This window comes from Pyrus communis, chromosome 11 (assembly GCF_041283825.1).
Source record: "Pyrus communis isolate YQ-2024b chromosome 11, ASM4128382v1, whole genome shotgun sequence".
Taxonomy (NCBI): Eukaryota; Viridiplantae; Streptophyta; class Magnoliopsida; order Rosales; family Rosaceae; genus Pyrus; species Pyrus communis.
In genome coordinates, this window is record NC_142575.1 from 4,242,226 (window position 1) to 4,254,298 (window position 12,073).

General features: G+C 34.1%; 1 protein-coding gene across 3 annotated transcripts; it reads left to right on the forward strand.

Annotated features, from left to right (window-relative positions):
• The first annotated feature begins 223 nt into the window (after nucleotides 1–223).
• LOC137742507 (gamma-interferon-responsive lysosomal thiol protein) lies at nucleotides 224–4,922 on the forward strand. Of its 3 annotated transcripts, none has more exons than XM_068482390.2 (6): nucleotides 299–587; nucleotides 2,450–2,753; nucleotides 2,993–3,058; nucleotides 3,428–3,568; nucleotides 4,224–4,316; nucleotides 4,480–4,922. In XM_068482390.2, the coding sequence occupies exons 2-6, from the start codon at nucleotides 2,466–2,468 to the stop codon at nucleotides 4,687–4,689; spliced, it is 798 nt and encodes a 265-aa protein (XP_068338491.2). In that variant the 5' UTR covers nucleotides 299–587; nucleotides 2,450–2,465; the 3' UTR covers nucleotides 4,690–4,922. The 3 variants fall into 3 exon arrangements, with proteins under 3 accessions (XP_068338493.2, XP_068338491.2, XP_068338492.2); XM_068482391.2 differs by having other exon boundaries at nucleotides 308–587; nucleotides 2,375–2,753; XM_068482392.2 differs by lacking the exon at nucleotides 2,450–2,753 and having other exon boundaries at nucleotides 224–587.
• Nucleotides 4,923–12,073: the final 7,151 nt, after the last annotated feature.

The window sequence follows — 12,073 nt, forward strand, 5'->3', positions numbered from 1 at the left end:
TGTTTTGTGTATGGGCCATGGGGAAGCAGGCACGGATTGGGGTATCTGGATTGGGCCTTGACTCCCAAATTTGAAATTGAAGCTCAACATAACAAACAAAAACTACCCACTGAAAATCAACAGGCACATCCCAAAGTATCCATCTTCCAACATCCACCTTCGAACTAGGACTATTTTTCAGGGCACGTACATTACTGAATTTTCGGGCATTGAATTCCAATAAAAAATAAAAAAATATTTTGAGCGGTGGCTGTAAGTCCTCAGCCCAAAAGACAACATCCCAAAATACAAGTGCCCCCCACCAAATGGCCTCCTCATCTGTTCCTTCTTTCCTCCACCTCCTCCTCCTCCTCTGCTCCGTTTCGCTCTCTCCAACCTACGCCGCTTATTCCGAGAGCAGAAGCAGCAGCAGTAGCAACAAAGTCAGAGTGGACCTCTACTACGAAACGCTGTGTCCCGACAGTTATCAATTCATTGTTAATGATCTGATCAAGCTCTTCGAAACCGGAATCATCTCCGTCACCGATCTGAAGCTCTATCCCTACGGCAACGCCAGGATTGGATCCAACAGCACCATCACTTGCCAGGTCCCTCTCTCTATCTGCTCATACTTATCTCCTTCTTTGAGTTGATAAATTATTTGTGTTGGTAAATTACAGTTTGACATGGAATATAAAAGTAATGTATTTTTTTTTACAGTAATATAAGTTACTTTTGCATGTGTTAAAACCTTAAAATTTGGGCTTTATAGCCAAAATGTTCTTTGCGATGCATAATTTTTCATTTTAGTTCATGATGTTTAAAATAAAAAATCAGTAGAAGCTGAATTTGTCTACCATCAATAATTTTGATCATTTCATGAAAAATTATATTAAATAATGATCAAATTAATAAAAATGCCCTTAGTTTAATAAACAATGGGCCAAATGATTTGATAAAAATTAAGGGTATTTTTATCGTTTTAGCCTTATTTAATGGAGATTTTTTATGGAATTACCAAAATGATTGATGGTGGACAACTCAGAAATACTTCTATTAATTTCAAATAATAGGGACCAAAGTGAGGAGTTATGCAAATTTATGGATCATTTTGGCTAAAAAGCCTAAAATTTGACATGTCATGTAAAGTAATTTAATTTTGCTATACTAGTTACTTTTTACACGTATCAAAATGTAATTTGCGGAAGGAGATGAATTCAGACGATCAAATGATGTTGGTTTGAACACTATAAAGCGATTGATATTAAATTATACTTATGCATAAATTACGTTTTAAAACGGTAAATTAGCAATGCCTCGCAACTTATGACATTTCGTTGATTTGTCTCATTGACTTTCAAGTTGGTTATGTGTTCCTTAATCTTTGAAAACATGTCAGTTTGCCCCACCTCGTCAAAGTTGTAACATTTTCTGCTAGTTCTACATTTAAATGGATGAGAAAAGCTCCCAACTTGACAGATTTGATGGCAGGGACAAATTGACACATTTTGAAAGATTGAGGCTCGTAAAAAAATTGAAAGAACAAAGTACAAGGGCAAATTGAAACAAGGAAGTAAGTCTAAGGGCAATACACAAAGAAGAGTTCTTGCACACTGTCAAATTATCATGGGTAGAGACTAGAGACTAAGTATATTTGTTTTAGTTTAGGCTTCTAGGTGACCTCTGTGCCAATGACCAGTCAGTAATTTCATCTTTGACCTTTGTCTTTCTCTTTCTATAAAAATAGTCAACAGATGTCAACGTGACTGCCACTTAGTACTCTGGTCTAGTGGTATTCACTTGTAAGTCAGAGGTCTTAGGTTCGATTCTTGTCAAAGGTGAATTTGAACCACAGTATTGCCAGCCCATTGTAGCCCACCCCCTCCCTCTTAGTGTTGATAATAACGTTTGTTCAAAACAAAAAAAACAAAAAAAAAAAAAAAAATATTAACGTGACTTAATTGTAACCATACAAATAGGAGAGGATTGGAGGACAGGGGGAGGACAGAGGAATTTAGAGGGGAGAGAATCTTACTCTGAAAACATAAGCATAAAGAGAAAAAGAGTAAAACCTATTATTTATTAAATACCACTATTTAGAGAAATACTGAAATATCACCAAATAATTGACTAAAATTTAGTAAAAGAAGAGAAGGAGAAAATACGGTATAACGGAATATTAACGAAATTATAGACGATGAATTTATATCTTACATGTATTTTTTTTGGTCAAACATCGTACATGTATTTAGGTAACAACAAACTGCCAACTGTTAAAAAAGAAACAAACAGATCAACTGCCAACTATTTGTCTGAATTTTCCACTTGTTATCCACCAATTTTGGGCAAAGGCAAAATCTCTGACTTGATCTCTGGTTCTTGCTCTGTTCAACAGGATTCACAAATGGCGTAATTAACGCTTGAGTAACAACCCCATAAACACCTAATAAGCTCTTCCTTTCTCTTTCAGCTTTCCTAATCATTCAATGGCGTCCGCTCGGCTTGAAAGTAGAACCTTTTCTTTTTCTCTTATGTCCTGCCTCGTCTTGGTTGCTGTGTTCACACCCCCTTCTTCTGCAGCCAGAACTCCACCTTCAGATTCTGGTAAAGTTTCGTTGGCTTTGTATTATGAGTCCCTCTGCCCCTACAGTGCCAACTTCATTGTGAATTACCTTGTCAAGCTCTTCGAAGATGACCTGATCTCCATTGTTGATCTCAAGCTTTCTCCTTGGGGTAATGCCAAGCTCAGAAACAACGACACATTCACTTGCCAGGTCCTCTAATCCAACCTGTTTTCTTTTTTTTTTCTTTTTTTTTAAATCGGGGTTTAATCGTTGACCGGTCCTTTGAATGATGATTGTCCTTAATTTTTGGAACAAAGTAATTTGCCTAAACATTGTAACATGTGGGTTTTGTCTATTCTTTCTTAAGTTTTAATTTTCTGAGTGTTGCTATGCATTTCACTTGTGTTTCAATTTCAATTTGTCAACTTGGGATTTCTTTATGGTTGCAGCATGGTCCGTCTGAATGTTTATTGAACACTGTGGAAGCCTGTGCGATCGAGATCTGGCCTGCATTGGTAAGCCTTGATCAAACTAGTTATAATCCTAACTAAGCATTTTTTTAGTATTTTCCTGCAAAATATTTCATGGTGCAATGGTGTTTGTTATTCGATGGTTATTGTATAGTAATAAAATGGTGGTTTAGTTAAACTGATAAATCATTTTAGAATTATTTACTGAATTCTTTGTGATATTTCCTTGGATTCGTTATGTAATTATTTTTCAATCTACTTGGATAATTAGTGCTCGTACTATATAGGGTTGTCAGTTGGTTTTATAGAAATGTATCCTAATTTGAATGCCAGTTATGGACTTTTGCCAGACTTAACAGAAAGTAGTATTTCAGTTAGAAACGCTAATTCTGGTTCACTATCACTGTTGTGCAGAACGATCATTTTCCTTTCATTTATTGCGTCGAGAGTTTGGTTTACAAGCACAAGTATCCCCAGTGGGAGTCATGTTACGAGAAACTGGGCTTGGATTCAAAACCTATTGCTGAATGCTACAGCAGTGGACTTGGTAAAGAGGTTAGTTTTCTGTGCTTGTTGTATTCAGCTCATTAATTATTCACAGAATTCAAAAAGTTGCAACTTAAAACATGCCTTCGTAATGCATCTGCATGCATATTTAATTGTATTTTAACAAGGATCGAACTTTATGTCTTCTCTCATGATTTTCTGCTGTATGAGTTTGAAAAGGTGATTCTTCAATTATATGAGTTGTATATTGCAGGCCGTGCAAAAGCGTAGTGTCCAAATATTGTCGGACTGTATATGTTTCCGCCACTTGTATTACTGGATTATTAACTGTATGGTACGAATTGGGCATGCAAGTAGTACCTCAAATTTGTAGAACATTGGAAACCTGACCCTTCCACTACTCTAATAGTTTGTGTTTTAGTGGCATATGGCCAAACTACATGAAACAAGTTGATTACACAGAGGAAGCATGTACACAAAGACAGCATAGGTAGTAGAGGTGAAGGGTAGGATGCATCACGCTGTCAAAACACTTTTTTTTTTAACATTTCACTGATTCTTGATCATGGCATTGTTGGAACAACCTCTGTTATTCTGTTGAGTAGGACGGTGCAAATTCTGCTTCTCATTTTCTCGTTTTCTCGTTTGTTATGTGATTTTTATGAAAAAGGAACACAATATAAGTGAAATTATTCTTTGGCAGCTTGAACTACAGTATGCAACTGAAACCAGTGCACTCCAGCCTCCGCATCAGTATGTGCCATGGGTAGTTGTGGATGGACAGCCACTTTATGAGGTTTGTTCCTTTCTCATAAATCAGATTCCCAACGCTTTACGATTGCCACCAAGTTTGGTTATGCATATGTGTAGTTTTTATTCATTTAGACCATTGATGAACATTTGCCACTGTCGTTCTATCATTGGGATCTTCAAGAAATTGCGTTCTTCTCCTGTTGCAGGACTACGAAAACTTCCTGAGCTATGTCTGCAATGCCTATAATGGCACCACTGCCCTCGAGGCCTGCCGTAAAATATCCCTCAATACCAGGAAAAGTTCCAAATCTACCCATTCCGTTGGCTGCGAGGGAAATATGCCAGCAGTATTAGGAAGAATAGGATCGACCATAAAATCGTGGATCCGTCAAATGAACCTGGCAATTTGGATGTAGACGTTCATGGTGTAATAGCTTGAAGTTCATGTAGCTTCTTCATATTTCCCGTTTCCAGTGGAGTGCAGTTACTTTGTGAGTTTGTTGGTACTGAACTAAGACCCTTACTGTGCTGGGAGTGTGTCTTTCTCATTACTGTGCTCAATAAATACACAGGAACAGAAATATGCCGTGTAAATGAATTCTGTTTATTTAATTTAAATATATAATATTGTAAACTTTAGTATTGAAAAGCTTTGTGGGGGTCTCTGCAATTGATACTTTTGTATTATTAGCACAGGACGATATACGGTGGTGTACTGATGTTATACAAGTCCGTTATCCAAGTCCTCGCTAGAAATTTGAAGGTCATGGATTTCAGCCGCTATGGCCAATTCATTCTAAAATTTTGGCCCACCAACACTCCAAACTATTCTTTGCTTTGCCTGTCTCAAGACAATTTGTTGAGTGAGACTTTTGAAGAACTTAAGTATTTTGATGCTTATGTTATCGGATTCTAAATCTAAATTACTCATACGATTTGATTATTGCTTAGATGTGCCATGTATGGTGTCAGATTGATTATTGCTTAGGTAATGTATGGTGCAAATTAACAATGCTCGCAACTCACTATAAGTGAGGCAAGAGATAGTTATCATGTTAAAGGGGGGTGTGGTTTTAATGCTTGCTATATGTGTTTTAATTGTTAGATTTCATTTCCACTATTATTTAAATTTTTTTATTTTCAATTTCATTCGGTTTTTGTACCACTTAGTACTACGTACTGAAAAAGTATCATGTTTTATTCTATTATACTGCTCAATGCCAGACACTTTTGTGATTTGGGCGGACTGAAGAACCCATTGGCTTTCATGGGCTAATCGCAATAGCTAAATACTCTCAACCTGCTTGCAAATTGGATTGGATTCCAAGGTGCTATATAAGCCAAGAGACTCCCCCAAACTGTACTAAGCATGCATAGTCAGTTTTCATATGGATAAACTTTGTTCCGATCATACATTAATCGCCTAATATTTTTATTTCAGATGTTATAATATGAGTGAACAACATAATTTATACGTCACTTGGTCTTATTACCGGAGATGCAATGAGAAATGGTTATGTCATATCACATTCTAAGACCAAAAAAGAATCTCACATTCCATGTAGCCCTCAATAATTTTCAATACAAACCCCTCAAATTTGGCAAAGACGTGTCTAATCCCATTTTTATCTTATGAGAAGTTATGATTTTGAACTAGTGGTCACTTCGAATCTTCCAAATATGAAGCAACAAGATTTAATCATTAAGAAACAATTGATAAGAACTACATCTCATCAAGTGGCCTCTACCACCATGTTTGGTAGGAAGGAAACGTAGAGGAATGAAAAGTCAAGAGACTGATTGGGAGTTTGATTTTTGATAGGGCTTGATTGCAAAGTACAAGAAAAAGAAGTGTCCAGGAAGGAGATACTCTTTTGGTTTTGGGTCTACAAACTCGATCTCCAATAAGCATGTAGTAAAAATTTCAATCAGTTGTAATACTCTCAAGGACAGTTTGATAACTCTATCGTTTTCAGTTTCTAATTGTTGTTTTCATTTTTTTTTTAACTGAAAACTCGTTTGGTAAATACGTACTTCTTTTCAACAAAATGAAAATTGAAAACCAAAAAATAAAAAACTACTTTCTTTGAGTTTTCAAAATTTGACTTTCAATTTTCAGTTTTTCATTTTCTTGAAAGAGTGTTTAGTTTTCAAAAACTAAAAACTACTAAAAAAGAAAAACGGCCACTCATTTAACATGATTGTTGGCACTAGGGTGGACTTAACTAATCCATATTTCTCCTTTTCAAGACATCTTCTTTTTGGAAAAATTCTTACATACAATCGAAATATATTTCTTCGTATCTGTAACTCTCATTACGTGAAATCCTCAGTAAACTTAAAGCAAAATCAAAATCTCCGTGGAATTTCCCAGTTACATACGGTACAAATCTCTCCGATCCTCCTCGAGAATCTGGTGCTAGGGACTCTGGACTACAAAAGTTTCAGTCTCTATCAAGAAACATCATATGGTTGCCCTAACCCATCAAGTGAATGAATGGTCAACGATGATACATTCATCCAAAATAACGAAGAGCCACGCAATTTAAAACTCTGTAATTTGCTCCTTTAATTTGTCTTGTACTGCAAAGGTCAGACCCTTGTGGTACTCACTAGGGTCCATGACTCCAAAGCAAAACCAGAGTCCAACACTTACCACCCCATGTCCTACCACATTGATTTCCTTGTTCTCTAAGTTATAGCAACGATGCAACTCAAACTTCGCTTGTTGGACTAACTTTGTGCAAATGAGAAGACTGCCACGACCCGACGACCACAGTCGCCCATTCGTGCGTGAGTGATTCTAGCCCTATATGAACACGTGACTCAAATACATCCACGGTTAAAAACTAATCACTCATTCATGCGCGATTGAAACTAGCATTTTCCTTTTTCTATGTCTGTTTCTTGGAGCATCCAAGGCTGAGAGCGATTGGATACTGTCTGTGAAGAAATCTACGCTTCATATATCTTGTCGGAGACTCAAACTACAGTTTGTCAAAAACGTCGGGAGGGACCCATGCATATATACATATGTGCATAAATCAGTATATATCACTATAGGGTCGTATCTATGCACATTATTACTCTTCTTCTACTGCCATTGGCTTTTTCTGCGCGTTAGGCTCCCCGCTAATGCGTGAATGCAAAGGGACACCACCCACTGTTTTCCCAATTCCTTCAGAGCAAAAGGCCCTACTCAGTTACTCTGTACAAAAGAAAGCACCACCATTTGACAAGGCCTTTGCCCTTCGGTCAATATTTTCCCTCCAAACAAGTTAGAATCAAACATCATTCTTTTCAGGTTTTTTAGCCAAAATGATCTTTGAGATTTGCATAACATATAACTTTAGTTCTTGAGATTTAAAATCAATAGAAGTGGTCCTTGAGATTATCCACCATCCATTATTTTGGTCATTTCATTAAAAAACTCCGTTAAGTAGTCCCTGAGTTTTTTAATGGAATGATCAAAATGATAGATGGTGGATAATCTCAAGGATCAAAGTTAGGTGTTATACAAAACTCAGGGACCAAAGTTATGTGTTATATATACCCTCAACTTAACGGAGTTTTTTAACGGAATGACCAAAATAATGGATGGTGGACAATCTCGAAGACCACTTCTATTAATTTTAAATCATAGGGACCGAAGTTATATGTTATGCAAATCTCATAGATCATTTTGACTAAAAAGCCTTCTTTTCATTCTTCCCTTTTTCACATTATAAACTATGAATTACGATGAATATTGGTGTTTAATCTATGTCAAGGATAGCGTTTGGTCACGTATGCATACAACGTTTCTCTCACAATTGTTCATCACGTAATCGGTAAATTTAGCAAAAGATGATTGGAAAGTATGCCTTGTATATTTACGAGTATTATGCAATTATTTTACCCTACCGGCTCAAGTAAAAGGAGGAACAAGAAAAAAGAAAGGTAAATCCCTAATATTTTCTTTTTAAACTTGTTGCATTGAATTATTTTATTCCAGTTTTTGTGATTAGATTTGTGTAGTGTTTGTGATTAGATTAACCCTACTTTATTTAAAGAAAGTTTAACCCCTATTTGTTTAACTCATGCATTGGATGATAGTTTAATGGTACGAGTAACTTTTTGGTGTGTTCAGAATACATGATCACATAACATACTTCATTCCATCATACTACGTTTATTTAGTTAATTATTAGCTTGCAGCTTACATGTTAATTAACTTTAATATCTTGTTAGCTTGCACTTTTCATTTCTTTTTTCAGACTATTAACCGTGAGAATGTGAAGGATCCAAAGTCTCACATCGGTAAAAGACCAAATCTTGCAAGAATTTATAAGGAATTTGGCTACTCCTCATATTATACTTGAAGGAGATAAATACCACATCTTATTTCCTGGATACAAAGAAATTAGTGAAAAGTATTAGGAATTTAGGATGAATAGCTGGAGGGGAAACAGGTATTACATTTGCTGTAGTTGTTACTAAAGTAAAGGTTAACACCACAAGATTGAAAATAAAAGTGAATAATACAAGAAGCAAGTAGATTATGATTTTTGAAATGCTTAGAAAAAATATGCATAATTCATTGGTTTTAAGTTATATGTAAGGATTTATGTGTGGTGCGATTCTTCAAATACTTAAGAGATTTTTTTTTCTGTTGCATGACCATTAAAAAACAAAGTTCCTGTTATGATACTGGAGTCACCAGATAAAGATTAAGTACGCCGTAATAGATAAACTAATTCTAATTAAATTTAGACAAAATTTCATGTCGAGTGCAAATTAAGGATCAGACAAATCCCCTAGCATGGTGTGTAAGATCATCTATCTATTTACACCGTCTGCATTACGATATTGTATAAGTTGCAAATTAACCTTTCTAATATAATATATAAATACTCATTATTTATAATTAAGTTATAATAAACTTAAACTGTTGCACACTACTTGCATATCAAGTTATCAACATCTACATTTGCATGTCAACATCGATATTTCCAGTATGATGTTCATATGTTTACATAAGAAAACGGTCTCAGAGGGTAAAGACATCAAACAAAGTAATCGACACAGTTTTCTTTGGGATTTTAGAAAGGAATTAACTCATATTGTACATGAATAAATTTATGCGAATAAATCTCTCCCACACACACATGTATGCACACTAAGAAGATAATACTAAACCTTTACTCATTAATTTTTTGCACTTATTTGGAGTGCACTCCTCCAAATGAGTGCTAGAAGCTCTTCGAAAAATAATAAATACTACAATGTCAAATTATTATTTGATATTTAATTTTTATTTGGAAGATATCCGCTCATTTTAATAAAAATTAACCCGCAAGTGGTGGGTTGTCATAACAGGATCTTCTTTTTCAACATATTGTTTTCAGGGTTCTAATTGTTTCTCCACACTTTACTTAAGTTTAAAAGTAATGGTATCGATTACAAAAAATAAAATAAAAATAAAAACAAAGGTTTTACTCCAAGAAGGGATATAAGAACTTACTAGAAGGTATATGTAATGACATTCTTATGGTGATCTTAAAGTAAGGATTCAATTTGAAGACCATATATATTGACTTCCATATCTGAATGAGGTTCAATGACCTATCTTATGAGTGTCACTTGGGTCATTTATGTCAAAATCATTAAAAGAGAAATGATAAGTTTCAAAAATTAAATTCTTCATCGACTCTCTGTCACCTTATAGTTTAACGTCAATTTATGTGCTAACATTATAAAATATTATGTCACAAAAATAAGATGTAAAAAAACTCATAGAAAATCTCACTTTTAAAATAATGAGTATTTTTCTCATTAAAATACCTTCTATACTATCTGCATTAATTTGATCATAATTCAGCATTGCTGACATTTGAAGGGTGCTGCTTTATGTTGAATAAAATATTAAACATCCAACAAGATAAAGAAAGTGGGAATTTAAAGGCTTAAAGCTGCCACACTAGATCCAATAAGTAAATCTAATATGGCGATTCTCTTCTAGAATACGATAACGTCATCCAACTTCATATAACCTGTAATTAACCACAGTGGGTCACCTTATTATCAAGTAATGCATGATAAGAAGATTATTTATTATTGTTAAAAAAAATTATTTATTTAAATTATATTTTATAAATTATAAAACGTAATAATTGATGATTAAATTATTATTTAAATGTTGATTAATGTGTTTATTTTTTATTACCAAGACATCAGATAATTCACAAGTATGATCTAAAAAATAATTTACTCAGCAAAACATTATACTTTAATACTTCTTCTCTGTTTTCATTGTTTCTTGCTCTTATTAATCAAACTTGTTAATTATATCCCTACACAAAATTTGGTTTATCCTCTACCTACTACAATAAACAATAAATACTAATGATGTTTTCTTTTCAAGGCTCATCTCACATCTCATCCTCTATTATTTTCTTTCTTTTTTTCAGTCCCTCAGTCACTAACCTTATTGGTTGTCCCTCATGGTAGCTAAGATATTCCTTTAAAAAATTCTAATCACCATTTTACAATTTTTGTATCAACATGGGTAGCTCCAATCACATTATTAAATGTTGGCATAATATTTTTCCAGATTAAGGAGTTCTATTATTTAGGTTCAATCAACGGTATAAAATGTTGAGAAAAAAAATCACTCAAAAAAGAGCTGGTAATTCGAATTTGTAAGATCTCTCAACGTCAAAAGGAGATATCAACCAGTTAGAACCTCTTAGAACCTCATCATCTTGGTTCAGTTCGTGAAATATCCTACATTGGCAGATGAGGGAGAAAAGAAGAGTTTAAATGTCATAATTCTACTTTAACTCATACCAAGAGATATTGTAATAAAACTTTACATTTGTCAAACTGTGCATGTGAAAATCAACAATTTGAAGACAATATTAGTATTGTTATAAGTAGGTTTGGCCCATCATTCTGATAATTTTGGCAAAAATAAATTTTACACACATCCTTACGTGAGATTTATCATCATCAGTCAACAAATCATATTCTTTGTACCAAACTCTTGTCAAACTACTTAAATAAAATTTCTACAAGCATTTTTTGTCTGTATGTGCGGAATCGTATAGCATTTTGCTGTTTGTGATTGCATATATCATTATCAAATTATTGGCCCATAGAAAGTCCTAGTATACATTGCCAGAATGCAATCTTTACCGACTTAGAAGCAAGCTATTCTTTTTGCACTATACTAATTGCCAAGGGACATCACTTCCACTCTAACATCCTAATATATATAACAATCATTGTTCTAAAAATTTCCTCCTAAGCGTTAGGCGACTAGTCACCGCCACACAATTAATCTTAGGTATTTGAAAATTAAGAAATAGCTCCTAGACCTGTCTAGGCACCCGTCTAGATCGCAACTCTCGCTTAGACAAAAAATAGCTATATAACTTTCATTTTGCATGTTATTTTTTTAATAAATTGTAAAAAACTTGTTGAATACTTGAGGAACACTCCTTATATGCTTGTTCCCATGTTCTAATACTTTATAATCTATATGTCATTCTATTTACAATTATGTATTATTTTAAGTATAAATAGATATTTATTAACATGTTATATAATAAATTTAATTAAAATTAAAAAAAAAAAAAAACTGCTTAAAAACCTAAGCATTAGGCCCCCGACCGCCACCCAATTAGTGCACAACCTCTTTAGAACCTTGATTACAATCATCATGAAGCTATATGAATCAGAAGAAAATTATGTATTTTTTACAATTCATTCTTGAAGCTTCTTTTTTTTTTCTTTTTTTTTGTAATAAAGAAAACTCTA